Source organism: Bos grunniens, chromosome 15 (genome assembly GCF_055505025.1).
Source record: "Bos grunniens cultivar Pamir isolate PY7600 chromosome 15, Bosgru_T2T1.0, whole genome shotgun sequence".
Taxonomy (NCBI): Eukaryota; Metazoa; Chordata; class Mammalia; order Artiodactyla; family Bovidae; genus Bos; species Bos grunniens.
Window position 1 is genome coordinate 62746923 of NC_141179.1, and position 19493 is coordinate 62766415.

Consider the following 19493-nt stretch of genomic DNA (forward strand, 5'->3'; position numbering starts at 1 on the left):
ACTCTGACCTTGAGTAAAGTGCTAACCATTTTTGTGTTATATTTTCTTTCCCTTTACCATGAGATGTGGTCTAAACTGATATTTCGACTAGGTACTTAGCTAAAGTTCCTGTGCAGAAAGAATTTAAAAAATAATAAAAAAGCAAAAGCCACTTTTTTTGAGTAGGTGGAATAATAGAAAGGGTTCCCACATGAAATAGTAACTAAGTGATAATAACAGTGGCTTCCTTGTAGAGCAGCAGGAACAATACAAACCCGGCTTGCTCAACAGTTACATTTGCCACTTACATCTCACTAATTATTTTAAAATAAAAATGGCATAATGAATACCTATGGGTGGATTGTCTTTTTGTACAATTAATGTATTACAGATGTCCAGGATAGGTTCGATTAAGGTTTATTCATCTTGTCATCACCTCTGGTCTGATTTCCTCTGATTTCAGCATTACTTAAAATATCTATCTGTTAAGATACCCTGAATATAGGCAACTTGATTGTAAATTATTTATACCTGTTTTCTCCTTAACCAAGCCCCATTAAGTACCAGTTACTCCCATTCTTCAGTTCTAAAACAGTGTTTCATTTCTGCATTCAAGTAAATTATCTTGGTCCTCCCGAGTAAGAAATTGAAACATGATAAAATCCGTGAGACTTTTAGGTAAAAATTTTCTCTTTAATTTAGAATACTGAATAACCTGTGGCCAAGTAAACTTATATAGAATGTGGAAATTAAATTGGTTTCTTCAGAAATGACCTTGCATACTGATACATAATACACTTTGGATAGGCTATTAAGTGGACACACAAAGATGGAAGAAACACCCCTTGGTCACTCTGCAGAAGTCTTTATCTTTGAGTTTTAGCACAGTTTAATAGAGTGTTGGTAACCAATAAACATGAAGTGATATAAAATTTGACATACCTTAATAGAAAACCGTGGTGAGTTCAAAATATTGTAAGATCTTTTCATCTATTTTAAAATTGTGTAACTCACCAATAAATTTTGAACAGGCAGTTATTAAATATAATTAAGTTGCAGGCATTCACATAACGGAACAAAAGGAAGCACTCTCAGCACGTGAACAAGAGACTAGTGAGACAGCTAAAGACGTTTTCATTGGGATGGAGGGGTGGACTTCAGTGGTTTCTTTTAGGCATTGACTTCTAGAAGAACAGTACAAGCATACAGGAAGTATAACATGCCTTTAAAAACAAAGACAAGTTCTTCTCATCTGTAGTTGTTTTCTTTGTCCTAAAGTACACTTGTTTTAAGCAAGAGTGCATGCTTATACTACCTAGACCGTCCCTACTAAATTCCTACGAAGGTGGAATCCCAGGTTTCTTTGGACTTTCCATCTGCAGGGAAAACTTTGGCCCAGGAAACAGCAACGGAACATCAACACAGAAAGGTTGTGTTGCATGGTTATTGACATATTTTAAAATAATTTTTCTTGTAAGTTACCTGTCACTGTCTTGTGAGCAAATAAAAATCAGATGACCAATAGCCACTTACATTTGATTAGAACCTTATTCTTTAAAACACTTTTAGCCTGATCTCAGTTGATTGAAAGGCATAATAAAAATATGTTTGACATAACAAAATTCCATAGACCAGGTGGCTTAAACAACAGAAATTTGTTTCTCACAGTTCTGGAGGCAGAAAAGTCCAAGATTGAGGTTCCAGTTGATAAGGATCTTGGTCAGGTCTCTTTCTGGCTGGCAGAGGATCACTTTCTTGCTGTGTCTTCAGGATGCTTTCCTTTGGGAGTGGAGAAAGACCTCTCTCTTCCTTCTCTTGTAAGGCCATCAGTTCTATCAGATTAGGACCTTAGTCTTCTGACCTCATTTCACCTTAATTATCTCCTAAAGGCCTTATTTCCAAATATGGTGATGTTGGAAATTGGGGTTTCAACATAAGAATTTGGGGGATGGGACATAATTCAATCCAGACTGACCCTTATAAAGAAGATGAGAGATAATCTGAAATACTTAAGGTTTGACAACTAGTAAAATATTATAACCAAGGTTCAAATAATTTTTACCTGACTCCACACTGTCCTCCTTGGTCACACAGATAGTTTATCTGAAAATTTCCCCCTACAAAATGCAGTTCATTAGTTGATTGCAGAGTCATCAAAACCAACTTCATGGTTTTACTTATTGCATACTTGTAAAAAATGGCATTTTTAAGATGTTCTGGATTTTTTTTGTCAGCTGAAGTCAGGCAGCTTTAAAATTGCTATCAAAAGTAGTAAGCTAAGTTTTAAAATTAGAATTGTAGTGACCAGGCTGGAGTTGCCTGCTTAGCATTCTTCATGGTTATAATTTAAATATCAAAAGAAAGTATCTCATTCTATATTTTACAGAAGATGATCTAAGAAATATGGGACCAGTAGATGCTCGAATATATCTTGAAGAAATGTCTTGGAATGAAGGTTGGAATTATTTTTTTCTCTTGATTACAATTAGGAAAAATATTAGGGACTTTGAGGAAAAAAAAAAAAAAAACCACAGGATGTTTAGAAATCTTAAAAAGAAATAACAGCTTGGCTTTTTACATATATGTGGTTGTTTTTGTTTGGAATATTTTCATTCTAAACTTCAATTATTGGTGTCCCCCTATGTGACTCATTCCCAGTTATTTTTCTGTCCTAATTAGATGTTAGGTACTTAAGGTTTCATGTGGATTCCTTTTTTAAACTACTTTGATTTTTGGTTTATTCTTCACCTGTATAAGAAGGAAAATAAAGTCAAAGAGGTAATTTCTTCCATCCTATGTTGACAGTTGAGATGAATTTCTGTTAGAATATATGTAGAAGGGGAAAAAGTGGTAGCAGTGACAGATTTTATTTTATTGGGCTCCAAAATCACTGCAGATGGTGACTGCAGCCATGAAATTAAAAGACACTTGCTCCTTAGAAGGAAAACTATGACAAACCTATACAGTATATTAAAAAGCAAAGACTTCACTTTGCCGACAAAGGTCTGTATAGTCAAAGTTATGGTTTTCCCTGTAGTCATGTAGATACCAGAGTTGAACCAATAAGAAGGCCGAGTGCCGAAGAATTGGTGCTTTTGAATTAGAAGACTCTTGAAAGTCCCTTGGACGGCAAGGAGATCAAACCAAGGACTGATACTAAAGCTCTAAGTGGCCACCTGATGTGAAGAGCCAGCTCATTGGAAAAGACCCTGATGCTGGGAAAGATTAAAGGCAAAGGAGAAGGAAGCAGCAGAGGAGGAGATGGTTAGAGAGCATCACCGACCCAATGGACATGAATTTGAGCAAACTCTAAGAGACAGCAGAGGACAAGAGCCTGCCATGCTGCAGTCTGTGAGCTTGCAACTTAGTGCAAGCAGATGCAACTTAGTGAATGAACAACACAAATGTTTATTTTTGTTTCTTTATATGGAATCATAAATTGTCAGAGCAGGAATTTTGGAGCTTTATGTTTATCCTTCCTTTTTGATTATGTCTTAGGTGGAAAAGAAATATCTGTCACTCTTTTTTACCAACCACGAGTCATGTCTTTTTCTCCTTTCCCATTAATAGAGTTCAAAAACTTAAATCTAACTTAATTTTTCATTCTTTGACTAGTTCTGTGAATTGCTCTGGTGAAATTTTATTCAGTTCCCTTTTTTACAAGTGGAAGCCATGAATACCACACTTCCATGTTTCTCTGGACAAATGAAGAAATCTTACTGTTTTCTAGAATTTGTGTGCATTTGTGTGTGCTCAGTCACTCAGTCACGTCCCAACTCTTGGCAGCCCCATAGACTGTAGCACACGAGGCTCTTCTGTCCATGCGATTTTCCAGGCAAGAATACTGGAGTGGGTTGCCGTTTTCTCCTAGAGGGAATATTCCTGACCCAGCAATCAAACCTGCGTCTCCCACATTGGCAGGTGGATTCTTTACCACTGAGCCACCTGGGAAGCCCCTCTAAACATATATATTCATATACTCTTAATCCTATAACTTTACTATTCACCCTGGAGTACAAATTCCTAGGAATCTATAAAAATGTATTAGTAAGTGTAGATAAGTAGAAGATAAACAGCCTGTCCTTTCCAAAACCTAGTTTACTGGAATATTTTTTAATGGCAAATTCTCAACTTGGTGCTCTCAGGAAGTTGCGTCTCAAGCTGTGTTGACCTAGGAGGGGAATCACGTTTTTGTTTATGAGCCACTGTGCCTCAGCTGCCAGTGTAAATCCTGAGTAGAGATTCTTACTTGCAGTGAATATTGGAAGACTTGAGGTTTTGCGTAACAGGGCTCCCAGGGTTTATGATAGTTTCATCAGAGTAAAACAGGAAGAGCCGCTGGGCTGTGAAAATAAAATATCCCAGTGACACTGGTTTCACTGCTGGTGTGTGAAAGGGATAGACTACATGTTATTTATCAGGGAGATCTTCCCAGCTAAACAGTATTTTTTGAAGATACAGTATTACTAGTTTATCAATCTGTGTATGTGTTTAATCTCTTATTGAACAAATTAGTTTTTGTTGTATTTCATGTGACTAGTATGTTTTATTTACTAATAAATCCTGATAATATGAAAATAGTGAAAACTGGTTTTTTAAATTTTTACTTCAGTAACATTTTAAAATCTAATTTAAATTTTTATTTTAAATTAAGGCTATTGATTAGTGTTGTTCAAGCATCTGTTCAGTCAGCAAATATATGGTTTTAATAACAAGTGAAAATGCCAAGATATTGAAGGACATGTACAACATGAAATCATTAAGAATTATCTTAAATCTTGCTGTCTTTGGGACTCCATAAAGTACAGTACATTCCCTGGCAGTGAAGAACATAGAAGCATCCCAGCTACAGCCAATGGAATCAGTTGGAAGCAGCTACAGTTAATCTTAAAAGCATAGACTGTTCTTAGATACTTATTTACATTAAGGTTTTTTTAAATCATTGTAAAGATAGAAATAATCCTTATCCTTATGAGAGAAAATACTGAGCAAGAGCTGCATGAAGATATTATTTTTGCAGGAATATTTAAAAACTGGTCATGTGAGTTTTGCAATTGAATTTGTGATTTTGAATTGTTATTTGCAATTACAAAGAGCAGTCTTGGCAGATGAAGTTAAATAGAAAGTGAGATCAACTGAAGTAGGAAACAATCAGTTGATGATGTGCCTTCATGGTTGTTTTCAGAATAACCTTGGAAGGTAAAGATCCAGAACAGGAGAAAAGTGGATGAAATCCTACATGATAAACATAGCCAAACTATTAACTTCTTGGTCTAAGAAGGACCAAGTAGGAAATGATGCATTTTATTATGCTTAAAATTGAGGCAAACCTGAAGAACTTGAGAGAATGAAGTTAGCCATTGCCTTTACACTAAGTGTTATAAACTCGTATGTTTTGTCTTCATTCAGTATATTTAAAATTATGGTTTCTGTGAAGATAACACTTTGTTAAGTGATAGTAGAATAATTTAAGAAGAAAGTTAACAAGATGTAAGTTAACATTTGGAATCACTGATGAAAAAACTCCACAGTAGCCCATGGTGGTCTCTGCATCATTTACTAAGCACAAGTCACCTCACAGTGTTTCTCAGTGTTCAGTGAGGTGGTAAAAAAACAAGAGGGAGATTTAAGAAAAGCAATGATTAGAATATGCTTATTTTTAGACAATAAAAAAAAAATCACTTTGGAATCATGCTGTATTACACAATATGTTAGCTCAGATTAGGGAGGGATGTTAGCATTTTAAAATTCAAGATTAAATTATTTTTCTTTACAGATTAAAAAAAAAATTTTTTATTTTTCTTTACAGATAAAAAAAAACATTGTGGTGAAAAATAAAAAGCAGCATTGTGAATTAATGTTTCCTTCCTTTCCTTTCCTAGTAGCTCAGCTGGTAAAGAATCCACCTGTAATGAGTTCCCAGTTCAATTCCTGGGTTGAGAAGATCCCCTGCAGAAGGAATAGGCTATCCAACCAGTATTCTTGGGCTTCCTTGGTGGCTCAGATGGTAAAGAGTCATCCTGCAATGCAGGAGACCTGGGTTCAATCCCTCGGTTGGGAAGATCCCCTGAGGAGGGCATGGCAACCCACTCCAGTATTTCTGACTAGAGAATCTCCATGGACACAGGAACCTGGCGGGCTGCAGTCCATGAGGTTGCAGAGTTAGACATGACTGAGCGATTAAGCACAGCACAGCATAGAAAAGTCTTAGAAAAATCTAAGCTTCTCTCCTCTATAATGGGCTTCCCTGGTGGCTCAGTGGTAAAGAATCTGCCTGCAATTCAGGAGACCCGGGTTCGATCCATGGGTCGGGAAGATCCCCTGGAGGAGGAAATGGTAACCCACTTTAGTATTCTTGCCTGAAAAATCCCATGGACAGAGGAGCCTGGTGAGCTGTAGTCCATGGGGTCGCAGAGTCAGACCACGACTGAGTGACTAACGTTTACTGATAAAAGAAACATGTAGAGTTGGCTTTTTTAGTTGATTGTCTTCCTAAGACCAAACTTGGTTAGAGAATAAATACAAAGCAGCTGATTTTCTTTTTTTTTCTTTTCATGGCATATGATGAGATCTGATGTTAAAAAACAAAGTTATGGGATTGAATGAAGATATTTGGTTCCAAATAGGAAATGGAGTACATCAACGCTGTATATTGTCACCCTGCTTATTTAACTTATATATAGAGTACATCATGAGAAATGCTGGGCTGGAGGAAGCACAAGCTGGAATCAAGATTGCCAGGAGAAACATCAATAACGTAGGATATGCAGATGACATCACCCTTATGGCAGAAAGTGAAGAACTAAAGAGCCTCTTGAAAGTGAAAGAGGAGAATGAAAAAGTTGGCTTAAAGCTCAACATTCAGAAAACAAAGATCATAGCATCTGATCCCATCACTTCATGGGAAATAGATGGGAAACAGTGGCTGACTTTATTTTTGGGGGCTCCAAAAAATCACTATCACTGCAGATGGTGATTGCAGCCATGAAATTAAAAGACACTTACTCCTTGGAAGGAAAGTTTTGACCAACCTAGACAGCATATTAAAAAGCAGAGACATTACTTTGTCAACAAAGGTCCGTCTAGTCAAGGCTATGGTTTTTCCAGTGGTCATGTATGGATGTGGGAGTTGGACTATAAAGAAAGCTGAGCACCGAAGAATTGATACTTCTGAACTGTGGTGTTGGAGAGGACTCTTGTGAGTCCCTTGGACTGCAAGGAGATCCAACCAGTCCATCCTAAAGGAGATCAGTCCTGGGTGTTCTTTGGAAGGACTGATGTTGAAGCTGAAACTCCAATACTTTGGCCACATGATGTGAAGAGCTGACTCATTGGAAAAGACCCTGATGCTTGCAAAGATTGAGGGCAGGAGAAAGCGATGACAGAGGATGAGGTGGTTGGATGGCATCACCGACTCAATGGACATGGGTTTTGGTAGACTCTGGGAGTTGGTGATGGACAGGGAGGCCTGGTGTGCTGCAGTTCATGGGGTCACAAAGAGTCAGACACAACTGAGCAACTGAACTGAACTGAAGATATTTGATTATAAGTATCTTTAGAGATTTAGTTCATTTATCCCTAATTTTTTCATGATGCTAGTAAAATAATATGATCAGTAATTATTCTTCAGTGACAGTAAAATGAAATAACCAGTGGATCAGAGATCTTTCAGGTAAAAGAAAAACGTATTTCAACTTACCAGAAGATGAGAGACTTATAAAATTTCCACCATGAGTAGGCAAAATGTTGCACCATATTGCCTCCTTTGGGCATCTCACTTCAGTGATTGTCCTTTTGGTTCTTTCATCCTTTGTAAACACCAAACAGCACACACACGTAGCCCCCACTGAAAGAACGCCATAGTGTTTGTTTATATATTAGGTTGGTGCAAACATAATTATAGTTTCAGGCCATGAAATTTAAATCATTATAACCAGGCTAAAATACATCTTTATTAATCAAAATAGGAACCATTACAGTCAACACATTTTTTGCCAATGAGAAATGCTTGTTTATTCCCATAGCATAAAAATCCATGCTTCAGGATTCAGCAAACTCTTGGAAAGCGTTTTCTGCATCCTGCTGGTTATGGAAGCATTTTCCCTGCAAACAGTTGTCGAGATCCTTGAAGTGGTGGTTGGTTGGCAAGAGGTCAGGTGAATGTGGTGGATGAGGCATAACTTCGTAGCCAGTTCGTCCAACTTGTGAAAAGCTGAATGTGAGGTGGTGCCGTCGGGTGGTTGTGTGTAGAGAACTGGGCCCACTCTGCTCACCAATGCTGGCTGCAAGTGCTGCAGTTTTCAGTGCATCTGATTTGCTGAGCGTACTTCTCAGATGTAATGCTTCTGCTAGGATTCAGAAAGCTGCAGTCAGACTGGCAGCAGACCACCAAACGGTGACAAAGGACCTTTTTTTTTTTTTGGTGCAAGTTTGGCTTTGGAAAGTACTTTGGAGCTGCTTCTTGGTCCAGCCACTGAGCTGGTTATCACTGGTTGTTGTATAAAATCCACCGTTCATCTCACATCACAATCTGATCAAGAAATGGTTCACTGTTGTTGTGTAGAATAAAAGGTGACACTTCAAAATGACAATTTTTTTTTTACATGCAATGAGGCATCCACTTATCAAGCTTTTTCACCTTTCCAATTCGCTTCAAATGCTGAATGACTGTAGAATGGTCAGCGTTGAGTTCTTCAGCAACTTCTCCTGTAGTTGTAAGAGGATCAACTTCGATGACGGCTCTCAATTGGTAATTGTCAACTTCTGAGGCCAGTCACCACACTCACCTTCAAGGCTCTCATTTCCTTTGAAAAACGTCTGGAACCACCACTGCACTGTACATTTGTTAGCACTTCCTGCGCCAGATGTGTTGCTGATGTTGCGAGTTGTCTCCACTGCTTTACGACTCATTTTGAACTCAAATTTCCTTCTTGTTTAACATCATTTCCCTAGTCTAAAATAAATATAAACAGCAAATAATTATTCATTAGCAAAAAAACATAAAAGTGAGAAATGTGCATTAAAATGATGACCACATTTAGAATGTATTCCAATATCAACCTTGCACCAACCTAATATTTTAATCAGAATTCCTCAAATAGTGTGATACCAGAAGAGACAGCAATCTGCTGAATTCAGCAGTTTTTTCTGAAATGATATACTGCAGGCAAAGGGATGCTCCTTGACAATAAGACAAGTAGGGCTATTTCTTTTTCCTGCACAGTAATACTTTAGAAAAACACAGTGCAGAAGAATATAAAATTTATATGAATCTTAAAGAAACATAAGACTTCAAATAAATTTCACTGATCACTTCTGAGCATCTCCTCTCCCCCAGGAGACTTTTGGCCTAGTGTTTCATAGTTTCCATCCTTCTCCTCCACAGATAATGACCTTTTAGTAACTAATTTTTAGAAACACTGCCCATATACATTTTTTCATTTATATATATTTTATATTGACAGGTCTTTTATTTTGCATTTTTGTGAAATAGTTGCACTTTTTAAAAAGGTTGTTAATTTACATGTATTTACATGTAAGTGTTTTTTATTTTCTTTGCAGATGATCATTCCTTTTCTCTGAGCTGTCGATGTGGTGGAAAATACAGTGTTTCAAAGGATGAAGCAGAAGAAGTTACACTGATTTCTTGTGATACATGTTCACTAATTATCGAACTCCTTCATTATTGCTGACATTGTTCACTAAGTGGAATTCTTTAGTGTATTCAGACACATGGAGGAGAGGCCACTCCACCCTGTCCATTCAAGCAAATGTATAAAGCTGATAAAAAAAAAGGATTTCTTTTTTTTGTCAGCTCTATTTTTGCAGAGAAAAGATAAGACTGTCAAGCAGAGGCTACCTGGATTAAGAGAAAATTAATTTCATCATTCATATGTATTTATATTTATAGATCACAAGAAAGGGGTCTTGAATTTAAATTTATATTAAATAAATTCCCACCTGAAAACTTTATTATTGGTTCATTTTCCTATTGGTACAAAGTACAAATTTTCCTTTCTTCGTGTATGTATGTCTCTTTTAATGGGTCATGCTGCTGCTGATGCTAAGTCACTTCAGTCGTGTCTGACTCTGTGCAACCCCATAGATGGCAGCCTACAAGGCTCCTCCGTCCCTGGGATTCTCCAGGCAAGAACACTGGAGTGGGTTGCCATTTCCTTCTCCAATGCATGAAAGGGAAAAGTCAAAGTGAAGTCGCTCAGTCGTGTCCGACTCTTTGTGACCCCATGGACTACAGCCTACCAGGCTCCTCCATCCATGGGATTTTCCAGGCAAGAGTACTGGAGTGGGGTGCCAGTGCCTTCTCTGTTTAATGGGTCATAGAATCATCATATTCTTTTGTAGTTGCTATGTTTTTGAAGTAACTTGATATATCTAGCTGCTAAAGTAATACACCTTTTACACAACTCTCTCAAATCTCAGGTCATTAGATTAGAATCTTTGTGAATAACATGTAAGCCTAGCTTCCCCATGATGAAAGTTGAATATGGATATTCATTAGGTTATCTCAAAGTTAATAAAGTGAAATGGCAACTGTAGAAAGAAGGATAGCCCTGGAGTCAGAAAACATGGCTATTGTGTGGCTGGTATGATGAAATGGACTTTTTAAGTGTGTTCTTATTGATTATAGCTAACTATAAAGACTTTGATTTTCTATATATTTACTATTCTATGCACAGAGTAAGTCAGAACTCATTTAAAAAAATTTTTAAGAAATCTTTTATGGGATCACTGAAACTTTCTCCCTTAATTTCAAATGACTGAGCCAAGCATATGACTTAGCAGCTTTTTATTAGGTTAAACTCTTGGTATTTATTATTGGTTTGGACTTAATAAGACTAGCTACTACTCTACTTTGTTAATGTAGCTAAAGTATTGAGGCATATTCAAGAGGAGTAAATTATTTTCATTATACCTATACAACCAAAAATTTGAAAGTGAGGTTGTTCTAGGTTTTCCCTAAAAATACTTTTATATCTAAATTTAGATGACTTATTTTGGATTATATTTTTATCCATATATTTTGAACAAATATAGCTTCCAGAGTGTGTGGTGCTTATTCTTTATATTTAACAATTAAAAATAACTAAAATTGAATAACAAATAGTTTATTAGTAAGTACATGGTTTTAGTGACAGTAAACTCATTTGAACAGAAGACAATAATCAAATCAAAAGAATAAATGTTTGCTACTCATCAGAGAATCTGTGACCATTAGGGCTGTCACGTAGAAATCCAAAATCATTCAGAGGCCAAATCTGTAAAATCAAATGTGATTAAAGACAATAAAGCAATGTTATTAGCATCATCATATTTCCCTTGTCATCCCTTTCTCCTTATTCTACAATCAAGAACAAATTTTCCACATCAAAATAACACTGTAGAAAGTAAATCTGTATTTGTGTACATACTTAAAATCTAAAATGTGCAACATTCAAACATTATATAAGAAATAAGATGTTTATGTGTGTATATTTTCTTTCACGACTGTCAAAATTAACTGTAAGCCTAAGCACTTGAGTATAACATCTGCTTAAGTGTAAAAAATCCTGTAATTATCCAACAGCACCAAGTACTCATGTCTGTTTTTCTCCTTACTGCCTGTGACAAAATGGAAAGGCCAACAACAACAATCTTTACTCTGACTCAGTGATTTACTACAGTGATGCACATGACTCTTAGTAACTTACTAACAACTTACTAACAACTGGAACATCCCTGCATTCCAGCTAGCTGGACTCTAGACTGCTCTTCTGCAAATGCATATTAATATGTGCCCTGGGTATGAATATGATTAGAAAAGTTGTATGAGAGAAAATTAAAATTTGGAAAGTTAAAAGCTTCTTATGCTACCACTAAAGTAATTTGAACTTTGTTATTCAAACAAAAATATTCTCAATTTTTTGTGCTAATGGGGGAGTGGTAATGTTTATTATAGCTATTATGGTTAACATGTTCCTAAGGTGTAGCCATTGTAACAGCCTAAAGATTTCAAAGATCATTTGAAAGAAACTGGTTTTCTTTTCTTGTTTTTTTTTTTCCCCAGCTCAGAAAAGAAGCCTGCATCTTAAGCAGAAAACAGTAGTACCTTAAGGAAGATTCGTCCTCGTATTAGTCCATATGGAACAGGTCCATAGTACCTGGAATCTGTAGAATTCTGTAGATTATCACCTTCTAACCAGACATGACCCTTTGGCACCTAGAATTAGAGAAGAAAGCACCCCCTTTCAAAACAAATATGGATACTATGAATAAAAAAATTATGTCTTTTGGAGGTAGCAAGGAATGTCCTAAAGTTCTTTTGTAAAATACAGTCAGACCCTATGGTTTGCATTTTTGCTATTATCTCTGTCAAAATAAAATAAATTTTACTAAATATTAGTAAGGAGTATTAATATTTCAACTTTTAAAAAGACCTATCTCTTTTGCCACATGGTTCCCAAACATTAATTTGTTATACAAACCCCAAACTGAGGTTATGAGAGATCAAAACAGTGTGACAGGGTCATTAATTTAATAGACTTCAAAAGAGGTCATTAGGATGCTGACTGAAAATGTGCCCCCCTGTCTCAATAACAGCATAAGCAGGGCAGCCACTCACTTAGCAACATCCTGGGGCCAATACCAAGGCCAGACCTATTAGAATGTTCATGATGAAGTAAGTGGTAATTGATTGTGACATCAATTACAAATAATCTCATCATTTTATTGGAGTGGGCTTGTCAGAATTCTAATTAAGATCCTTGTTCTGCCTTTGTACAGGCCATATCTTCAATGTATTATATACTTCAATAATGACCATCAAGAACTAGAAGGACCTATTATAAAATCATCAGTTGTGAAATTAATGATGGTGACCCTCTACTAAATGAAAAGATCTTATATATGTCCTGTGTATTAACTGGTAAATAACATAAATTTAAATTTTTACTCAATGACAATCATAAGCATATTTAGAACATGTTACTGTAAAAAGTGCTCTGTGATATGAGACATTTGTCTATTAATGTCTGTTCAATATAAACTTTAAAAATTACTCTCCACCAATTGTTTTTAAAATTGTATTTTAAAGTTTCTTTTTTTTACAGTTTTTGTTACCCAAGAAAGCTGAATTACTGACTAGCCAAAACGATCTATTGGGAAGGAATTAATTTTCACTATTCTTTTGACTGGTTATTACCTGGGAACCTTATGTGAAGAAAAATAGTCCTATTAGGTTTAGTAAGAAATGACCGATTTTTTAAATGTCACAATTTGTTTTTTTAAAGACCATCTTTTAGAGCAGTTTTAGGTTCACAGCATGAGAGAAAGGTACGGAGATTTCCCGTATGCCTCCCACCCCCCACATGCGTGGCCTCCCTATTACTGCCATCCCCCACTAGAGTGGCATGTTTGTTACACCTGGTGAACTCACACTACCATCATAATCACCCAAAGTCCCACAGTTTACTTAGGGTTCACTCTTCGTGGTGTACATTCTGTGAATTTGGATGAGTGTACAACATGGATCCTCTACCACAGTATTATACAGGATATTTTCACTGTCCCCCAAATCCTTTGTGATCTGCCTATTTCATTTCTCCCCTCACCTCCACTGCCATCACCTCTGAATTTTAACTTTTGGAAAAATTAATTTGTACAAGCATGTAAAATATGAAGTACACTTTACATCAGATATAATTTTGGAATGTCTTTATGTAGAAATATTAGCCCAAAATGAATCAAGCTAAATATTTTCATTTAGATACACTTAAGTGTCAAATCTATTTGAAGAGAAAGAATAAAAGTATTTTGAAAGAATATCAGATATGGTAAGATCATTAACTCCTACTGGTAGAACTACTATAGGTTCTAGGGACAATAGCATAGTTAGTTCATACCTATATAATAAGTTGATTTATATGCTGTGAAGCATAAGGCTGCTCAAATAGAAAAATGAGTACATCTCAGGTCACAGATGAAAACAACAAAATAGTATATCTGGAAATAGTATATGTGGGCTTCCCTGGTAGCTCAAATGGTAAAGAGTCTGCCTGCAATGCGGGAGACCAGAGTTCGATCCCTGGGATAGCCAGGGAAGATCCCCTGGAGAAGGGCATGGCAACCCATTCCAGTACTCTTGCCTGGAGAATTCCACGGACAGAGGGCCTGGCGGGCTGTATAGTCCATGGGGTCTCACAGGGTCAGACATGACTGAAGTGACTAAGCAGCAGCAGCATAAAGTACACAAATCAAGGGAGCAGCCTCATCACTGATGGTACCTTTAATAAGAGCTTCTCTATAAACTCCCTGGTGGCTCAAAGGTTAAAGCATCTGCCTGCAATGCGGGAGACCTGGGTTCGATCCCTGGGTCGGGAAGATCCCCTGGAGAAGGAAATGGCAACCCACTCCAGTATTCCTGCCTGGAGAATCCCATGGACGCAGGAGCCTGGTGAGCTACAGTCCACAGGGTTGCAAAGAGTCGGACATGACTGAGCGACTTCACTCACTCACTCACTCACTCACTCTCTATAAACAGGAAAACCTTCAAGTTTGAGTCTTAAAATCAGTCACCTTTGCTGACCTACCCCTCTATCAATTACTCACTCACTATCAATTCATTATGTTTGAAATTACTTTTGGAACACATACTGATTTTTGATATGGGGTAAGGGTGTACACTTTAAAATCAATTTTATAGACATATACTTTACAGTAAAATGGACTCATTTTAAGTTTTGACAAATGTGCACTCCTGTGTAATTACTTACCACAATCAAGATGTAGAACATTACTATCATGCCAAGTTCCCTCCTTTCCAGTCAACCTCCCACCCCTATACTTGGTACTAGGCAACCAGTGATCTGTCTCCTGTTACTAGAGCCTAGTTTAACTTGTTCCTAAATCTCATATAAAGGAGACTGCATGGTACATACTATTTTGTGTCTGGCTTTTGCTGAGCAGTTTTTAAATGATTAATACCTGTTACATGTATCAGTCTTGCATTTCTTTTTACTGCTGAGTATTGTTGTTTAGTCGCTAAGTTGTGTCCGACTCTGTGACCCGATGTACTGTAGCTTGTGAGGCTCCTCTGTCCAGGCAAGAATACTGGAGTGGGTTGCCATTTCCTTCTCCAGGGATCTGGGGGGTCAAACCCGTGTCTCCTGCCCAAGCAGGTGAATTCTTAACCACTGAGCCACCCGTGAAGCCCTTCTGAGAATATCCCATTGTAAATCACAGTATTTTTTCCCATGAACCTGTTGATGGATATTTGAGTAACCTGCAATTTTTGGCTATTACAAATAAAGCGCTGTGAACACTGATGTATACACATCTATTTTTTTCCAGTAAATACGTAAGGGTGGAATTTCTGGGTCGTAAGTGTATGTTTAACCTTAAACTTTTCTAAAATAATACCATTTCACATTCCCAGCACCAGTGTATGTGTGTTTCTGTTGCTTTATAACCTTGGTATTTTCAGTTTTTAAAAGTTTTGCCTGTCTAGTAGGCTATTTTGTTATCACACTGTGGTTTTCACTTGCATTTCTCTTAAGTATGTTTCCTAGTACCTATTAGTATATCTTTTGTGAAATGTCTACTGAAAAATATTTTGCTCATTTTAAAAATGAATTCTTGTTCTTCATTTAAGAGGTCTTTTTTATATACCTCGAGTACAAGTCTTTTGACAGGTATTGCAAATATTTCTTCACAGTCTAGGATCTTTATCTTTTCTTTTGCATTTTTCAACCTGCTGTAAAGACCATATAAATTACACTCTTAAAATTTCACTTGGTTCTTTCTTCTATTTAGCACTTCTTCCCTTCTTATATTTACCCTCTAGATCCTTGAAAGTATTTATAATTAATGTTTTAGAGCAGGTGTCCCGAAGTTTCTAGGATCTAATGCCTAAGGATCTGAGGTGGAGCTGATATAATAATAATAATAATAGAAATAAAGGGCACAATAAATGTGTTTGAATCATCCTGAAACCATCCCCTGCGATCAGTGGAAAAATTGTCTTCCAGGAAACTGATCCCTGGTGCTAAAGAAACTGGGGACCACTGTTTAATAGCACATGACTATTACTTCTGTCATTTATCTCTGTCATTTCTGGATCTATTTTTCTTCTGTCATGGGTTTCATTTTCCCACTTCTTTACATATCTGTGACTGAGCTGAACACTCATTTGTTGAGCGGATTTTGTTTTAAGACAGCGTTGAATGTTGAGGAGGTCTGTTTGGTTTTTAGAAGGCAGTTAAGTTTGTGAATCAGCTTATTCCTTTCAAGCCTTGTTTTTAAGTTCGGTCTCATACTGACTATTCCAAGGGCTAGTCTAGCCCACTCCTAAGGCATGATATTCCACGGTCTCTTCTGCATACTCTGGATATTCAGTGAGATCCTTCCCCTGTGGCTGGTAAAAACTCCAATGGCTCTCAGCCCTGTGTGACCTCTGGAAATTGCTAGGCTGATCCCCACTAGTTGTTCTTTGCTCAGTCTTTAAGTTTCACCATGCCTGCTAAGTTGCTTCAGTTGTATCTGACTCTGCGACCCCATGGACTGTAGCCTGCCAGGCTCCTCTGTCCATGGGATTCTCCAGGCAAGAATACTGGAGTGGGTTGCCATTTCCTCCTCCAGGAGATCTTGCCGACCCAGGGATCGAACCCGGGTCTTCTACATTGCAAGTGGATTCTTTACTGTCTGAGCCACCAGGGAAGCCCAAATTTCACCATATGCGGGCACAATTCAGTGTTCAGCCCCAAATCCAAGAGAACACTTGTGCATATTTCTCAAGATCATTCTGTGGCTCTTTTCTCCCTAGTGGTTTGATGCATAAATTCCAACCACTTAAATGTCCCTCTACCCTAATCTCTGTTTCCTCAACTCAGCAACACCACTGTCCTTTGATTGAATTTTCCTTCCTCGGAACCTCTGCAAACTGCCTTAAAGGCAGAAGTAGGGGAAAATATAAGGTTCGTTCGTTTCCCTTCTCCAGGAATCTGGCGTGTACTGCCTGCTGAACACTGTCTGAAAACACTTATTTTACATAGTTTGTCCAGTTTTCCAGTTCTTTATGGAAGGAGAGCAAGTTCAGCACCAGTTACTCCATAATTGCTACATGTTCAAATTATCTAATTTTTACAGTCTTATTATTTTTTTTTAGCATACCTCATAACAATATGAAGAGAATCCTTCTGGTTGAGAACTAAAAATTTTTAAGTAAGGTGTGATTTGGTATCTCTACCTTGATTCCCCTTCAGTGGCATCCCCTGTATGTTTTCATTCTATCCTTTGCCTATCCAAACCTCAAAAAGATTTGCCAAACTCAGCATGCCATATGTATAAGCAAGGAAGCTGAATATGGTATTTCTTGCATCTCAAAGTTGACAATAGAATAAATATTCCTCAGTAGGCAGAAGTTAAATAGAGTTTATTTATAGAATAGTCACACCCAGCAGACAGCTAATAGAAGGACTTGGGGCTTCCCTGGAGGCTCAGTGGTAAAGAATCTGCCTGCCAATGCAAGAGATGTGGATTTGATCCCTGGGTTGGGAAGATTCCCTTAAGAAGGAAATTGGGTCTCTCCCACTCCAGTATTTCTTGCCTGGAAAATCCCTTAGACAGAGGAGCCTGGCAGACTACAGTCCATGTGGTCACAAGAGAGTTACACTACTACACAATAACAATAGGACTTAAAACATGGATACAGTCAGTGAAAAAAAATTACAGGCTATGCTTAGGTATAATTACTTTTTTAAAAAAAACCCACAAAATTTTATGTATTTCAAAATTTACATTTTTGGGACCAGTATGTATTACTTGCTGCTGCTGCTGCTAAGTCGCTTCAGTCGTGTCCGACTCTGCGACCCAATGGACGGCAGCCCACCAGGCTCTGCCGTCCCTGCGATTCTCCAGGCAGGAACACTGGAGTGGGTTGCCATTTCCTTCTCCAATGCATGAAAGTGAAAAGTGAAAGTGAAGTCGCTCAGTCGTGTCCAACTCTTAGCGATCCCATGGACTGCAGCCCACCAGGCTCCTGCGTCCTATTTTCCAGGCAAGAGTACTGGAGTGGGGTGCCATTGCCTTCTCCCATGTATTACTTAGATAATTCAATTACATATATATGTACACACACATATATGTGTCTTAATATGCCTAGTTATTTTAGTAATACTTGTACTTTTTTAAAAAGGGAACACTGTCCATCACAATGCGGGTCAGGAAGAGCTTTACTGAAGTAAAAACAATTTTTTTTTCTTTGCTTGTGTGGAATTAGACCCAACTCCCAATCCATACAGCAGGCGCTGCTTCTTTGCACAGTACAAGTAAATGACTGCAATTATAGTATTGTCACTAGACCTCTGGGTAACTGAAATATTAGTCTAGCTATGAACTTATTTATTTAAATAAATATAAAGTACAACACATTTTTGGTGTGGGTCCAAAACTTAAAACCTGACCTTTCTGCTCAGGTGAGTGGAGTGGAATGAAGCAACAAACAGAACAAAAATTTCCTAACTCAAAACACAGTTATTGTCTGTTGGATTAATCTATTGGTTATCACTAAGTTCAAAATTCAAACCAGGTAAGAAAAAAGTTCTATAGCAATATTATTATAATAAAATATTAACAGATAAAATATATTAAAATATATTTTATTTTTTTATTATAAATTTATTTATTTTAATTGGAGGCTAATTACTTTACAATATTGTACTGGTTTTGCCATACATCAACATGAATCCTCCACGGGTATTTTAAATTATTTATAAAAAGCCATTATAACTTCCCAATTAAAGTAGAACTCATATTTATAATAAATGTTTTACAAATGGCCAAAAGTGGAAATCCTAATTCCATGTCTTTGTTCATCATTTCTCATAACCAAAACTTTTAAAAATAGCTAATTACTTTTTCTGTTTGTACTTCTGGAAATATGCCATGACAACTTGAATGAATGCACAAGACTGAGTAAGAATATATGGAATATATGTCTACAATGCCACTTAGAAATTTTTGCTCAACTTTGAATTTTCCCAGTGTCTCAGATAAAGCTAGCTTTAGGGCTAACTTTTAAAGCATTAAAAGAACCCTTAAATCATTCTTGGTTTTTCCTTTCTACGTCAGAGGTTTACCTCCTGAGCTATGATAAAACCTAATCTCAGGGCAGGACAAAAGAATCAAGCCTCTGGTTCTCAGCTATACTTACTGAGGTCTAGTTAAGTGCCTCCTTTATAGTACAAGCAACAAATGTAATTGCCTCATGGCCTGCGGGTGTCCATTGAACAAAAGCAGCTTTTGTGAACCAACCCACAGGTGTTACCTTTCTTGATTCAAGTGAAATCTGATGAAAGAGTCCACAATATCAAATAACACATTTACTAAAATGTAATCAAACTTATTATTTGATTAAGGAAAGACTGATTAAGAAAAAGTTCTGACTAAAGAGTAAGATATTTGTATGCTCAACCTTTCAAAAGTTTCAAAAAACAGGAAATCCTAGTAACAGACTGATTTTT

The 19493-nt window shown here is 37.0% G+C and overlaps 2 protein-coding genes and 1 long non-coding RNA gene across 23 annotated transcripts in view; 1 reads left to right on the forward strand and 2 right to left on the reverse strand.

Moving 5' to 3' along the window:
* DNAJC24 (DnaJ heat shock protein family (Hsp40) member C24) overlaps window positions 1-19493 on the forward strand; it is a 132688-nt gene that overhangs the window by 66467 nt on the left and 46728 nt on the right. For 2 of the 8 annotated variants that reach the window (XM_086340947.1, XM_086340951.1), the window contains exons 4-5: window positions 2366-2434; window positions 9541-9951. The exons of 1 other annotated variant lie outside the window; for it this stretch is intronic. In XM_086340947.1, coding sequence (XP_086197073.1) covers window positions 2366-2434; window positions 9541-9671 — 200 coding nt within the window. In that variant the 3' untranslated portion in view covers window positions 9672-9951. Of the gene's footprint in view, window positions 1-2365; window positions 2435-3016; window positions 4558-9540; window positions 9952-12043; window positions 12379-19493 lie in introns of those variants that run through there. 5 more of the 8 variants (XM_086340949.1, XM_086340954.1, XM_086340948.1 and 2 more) reach the window with 3 other exon arrangements.
* On the reverse strand, window positions 652-8679 carry LOC147358366 (uncharacterized). Its single transcript, XR_015142204.1, has 2 exons — window positions 7679-8679; window positions 652-2727 (listed from the first exon to the last, which is right to left on the reverse strand). It is a non-coding gene; the product is annotated as an uncharacterized LOC147358366 (long non-coding RNA).
* Window positions 8785-19493, reverse strand: part of IMMP1L (inner mitochondrial membrane peptidase subunit 1) — a 75762-nt gene continuing 65053 nt past the window's right edge. For 13 of the 14 annotated variants that reach the window (XR_015142203.1, XR_015142201.1, XM_086340966.1 and 10 more), the window contains 2 exons: window positions 12086-12196; window positions 11090-11255 (listed from right to left, as the gene is read on the reverse strand). Coding sequence is in view for 12 of the 14 variants with exons in the window: in XM_086340966.1 (XP_086197092.1) it covers window positions 11187-11255; window positions 12086-12196 (180 nt within the window). In the remaining 2 variants the exon portion in view is untranslated. Of the gene's footprint in view, window positions 8932-11089; window positions 11256-12085; window positions 12197-19493 lie in introns of those variants that run through there. The other variant, XM_086340960.1, reaches the window with a different exon arrangement.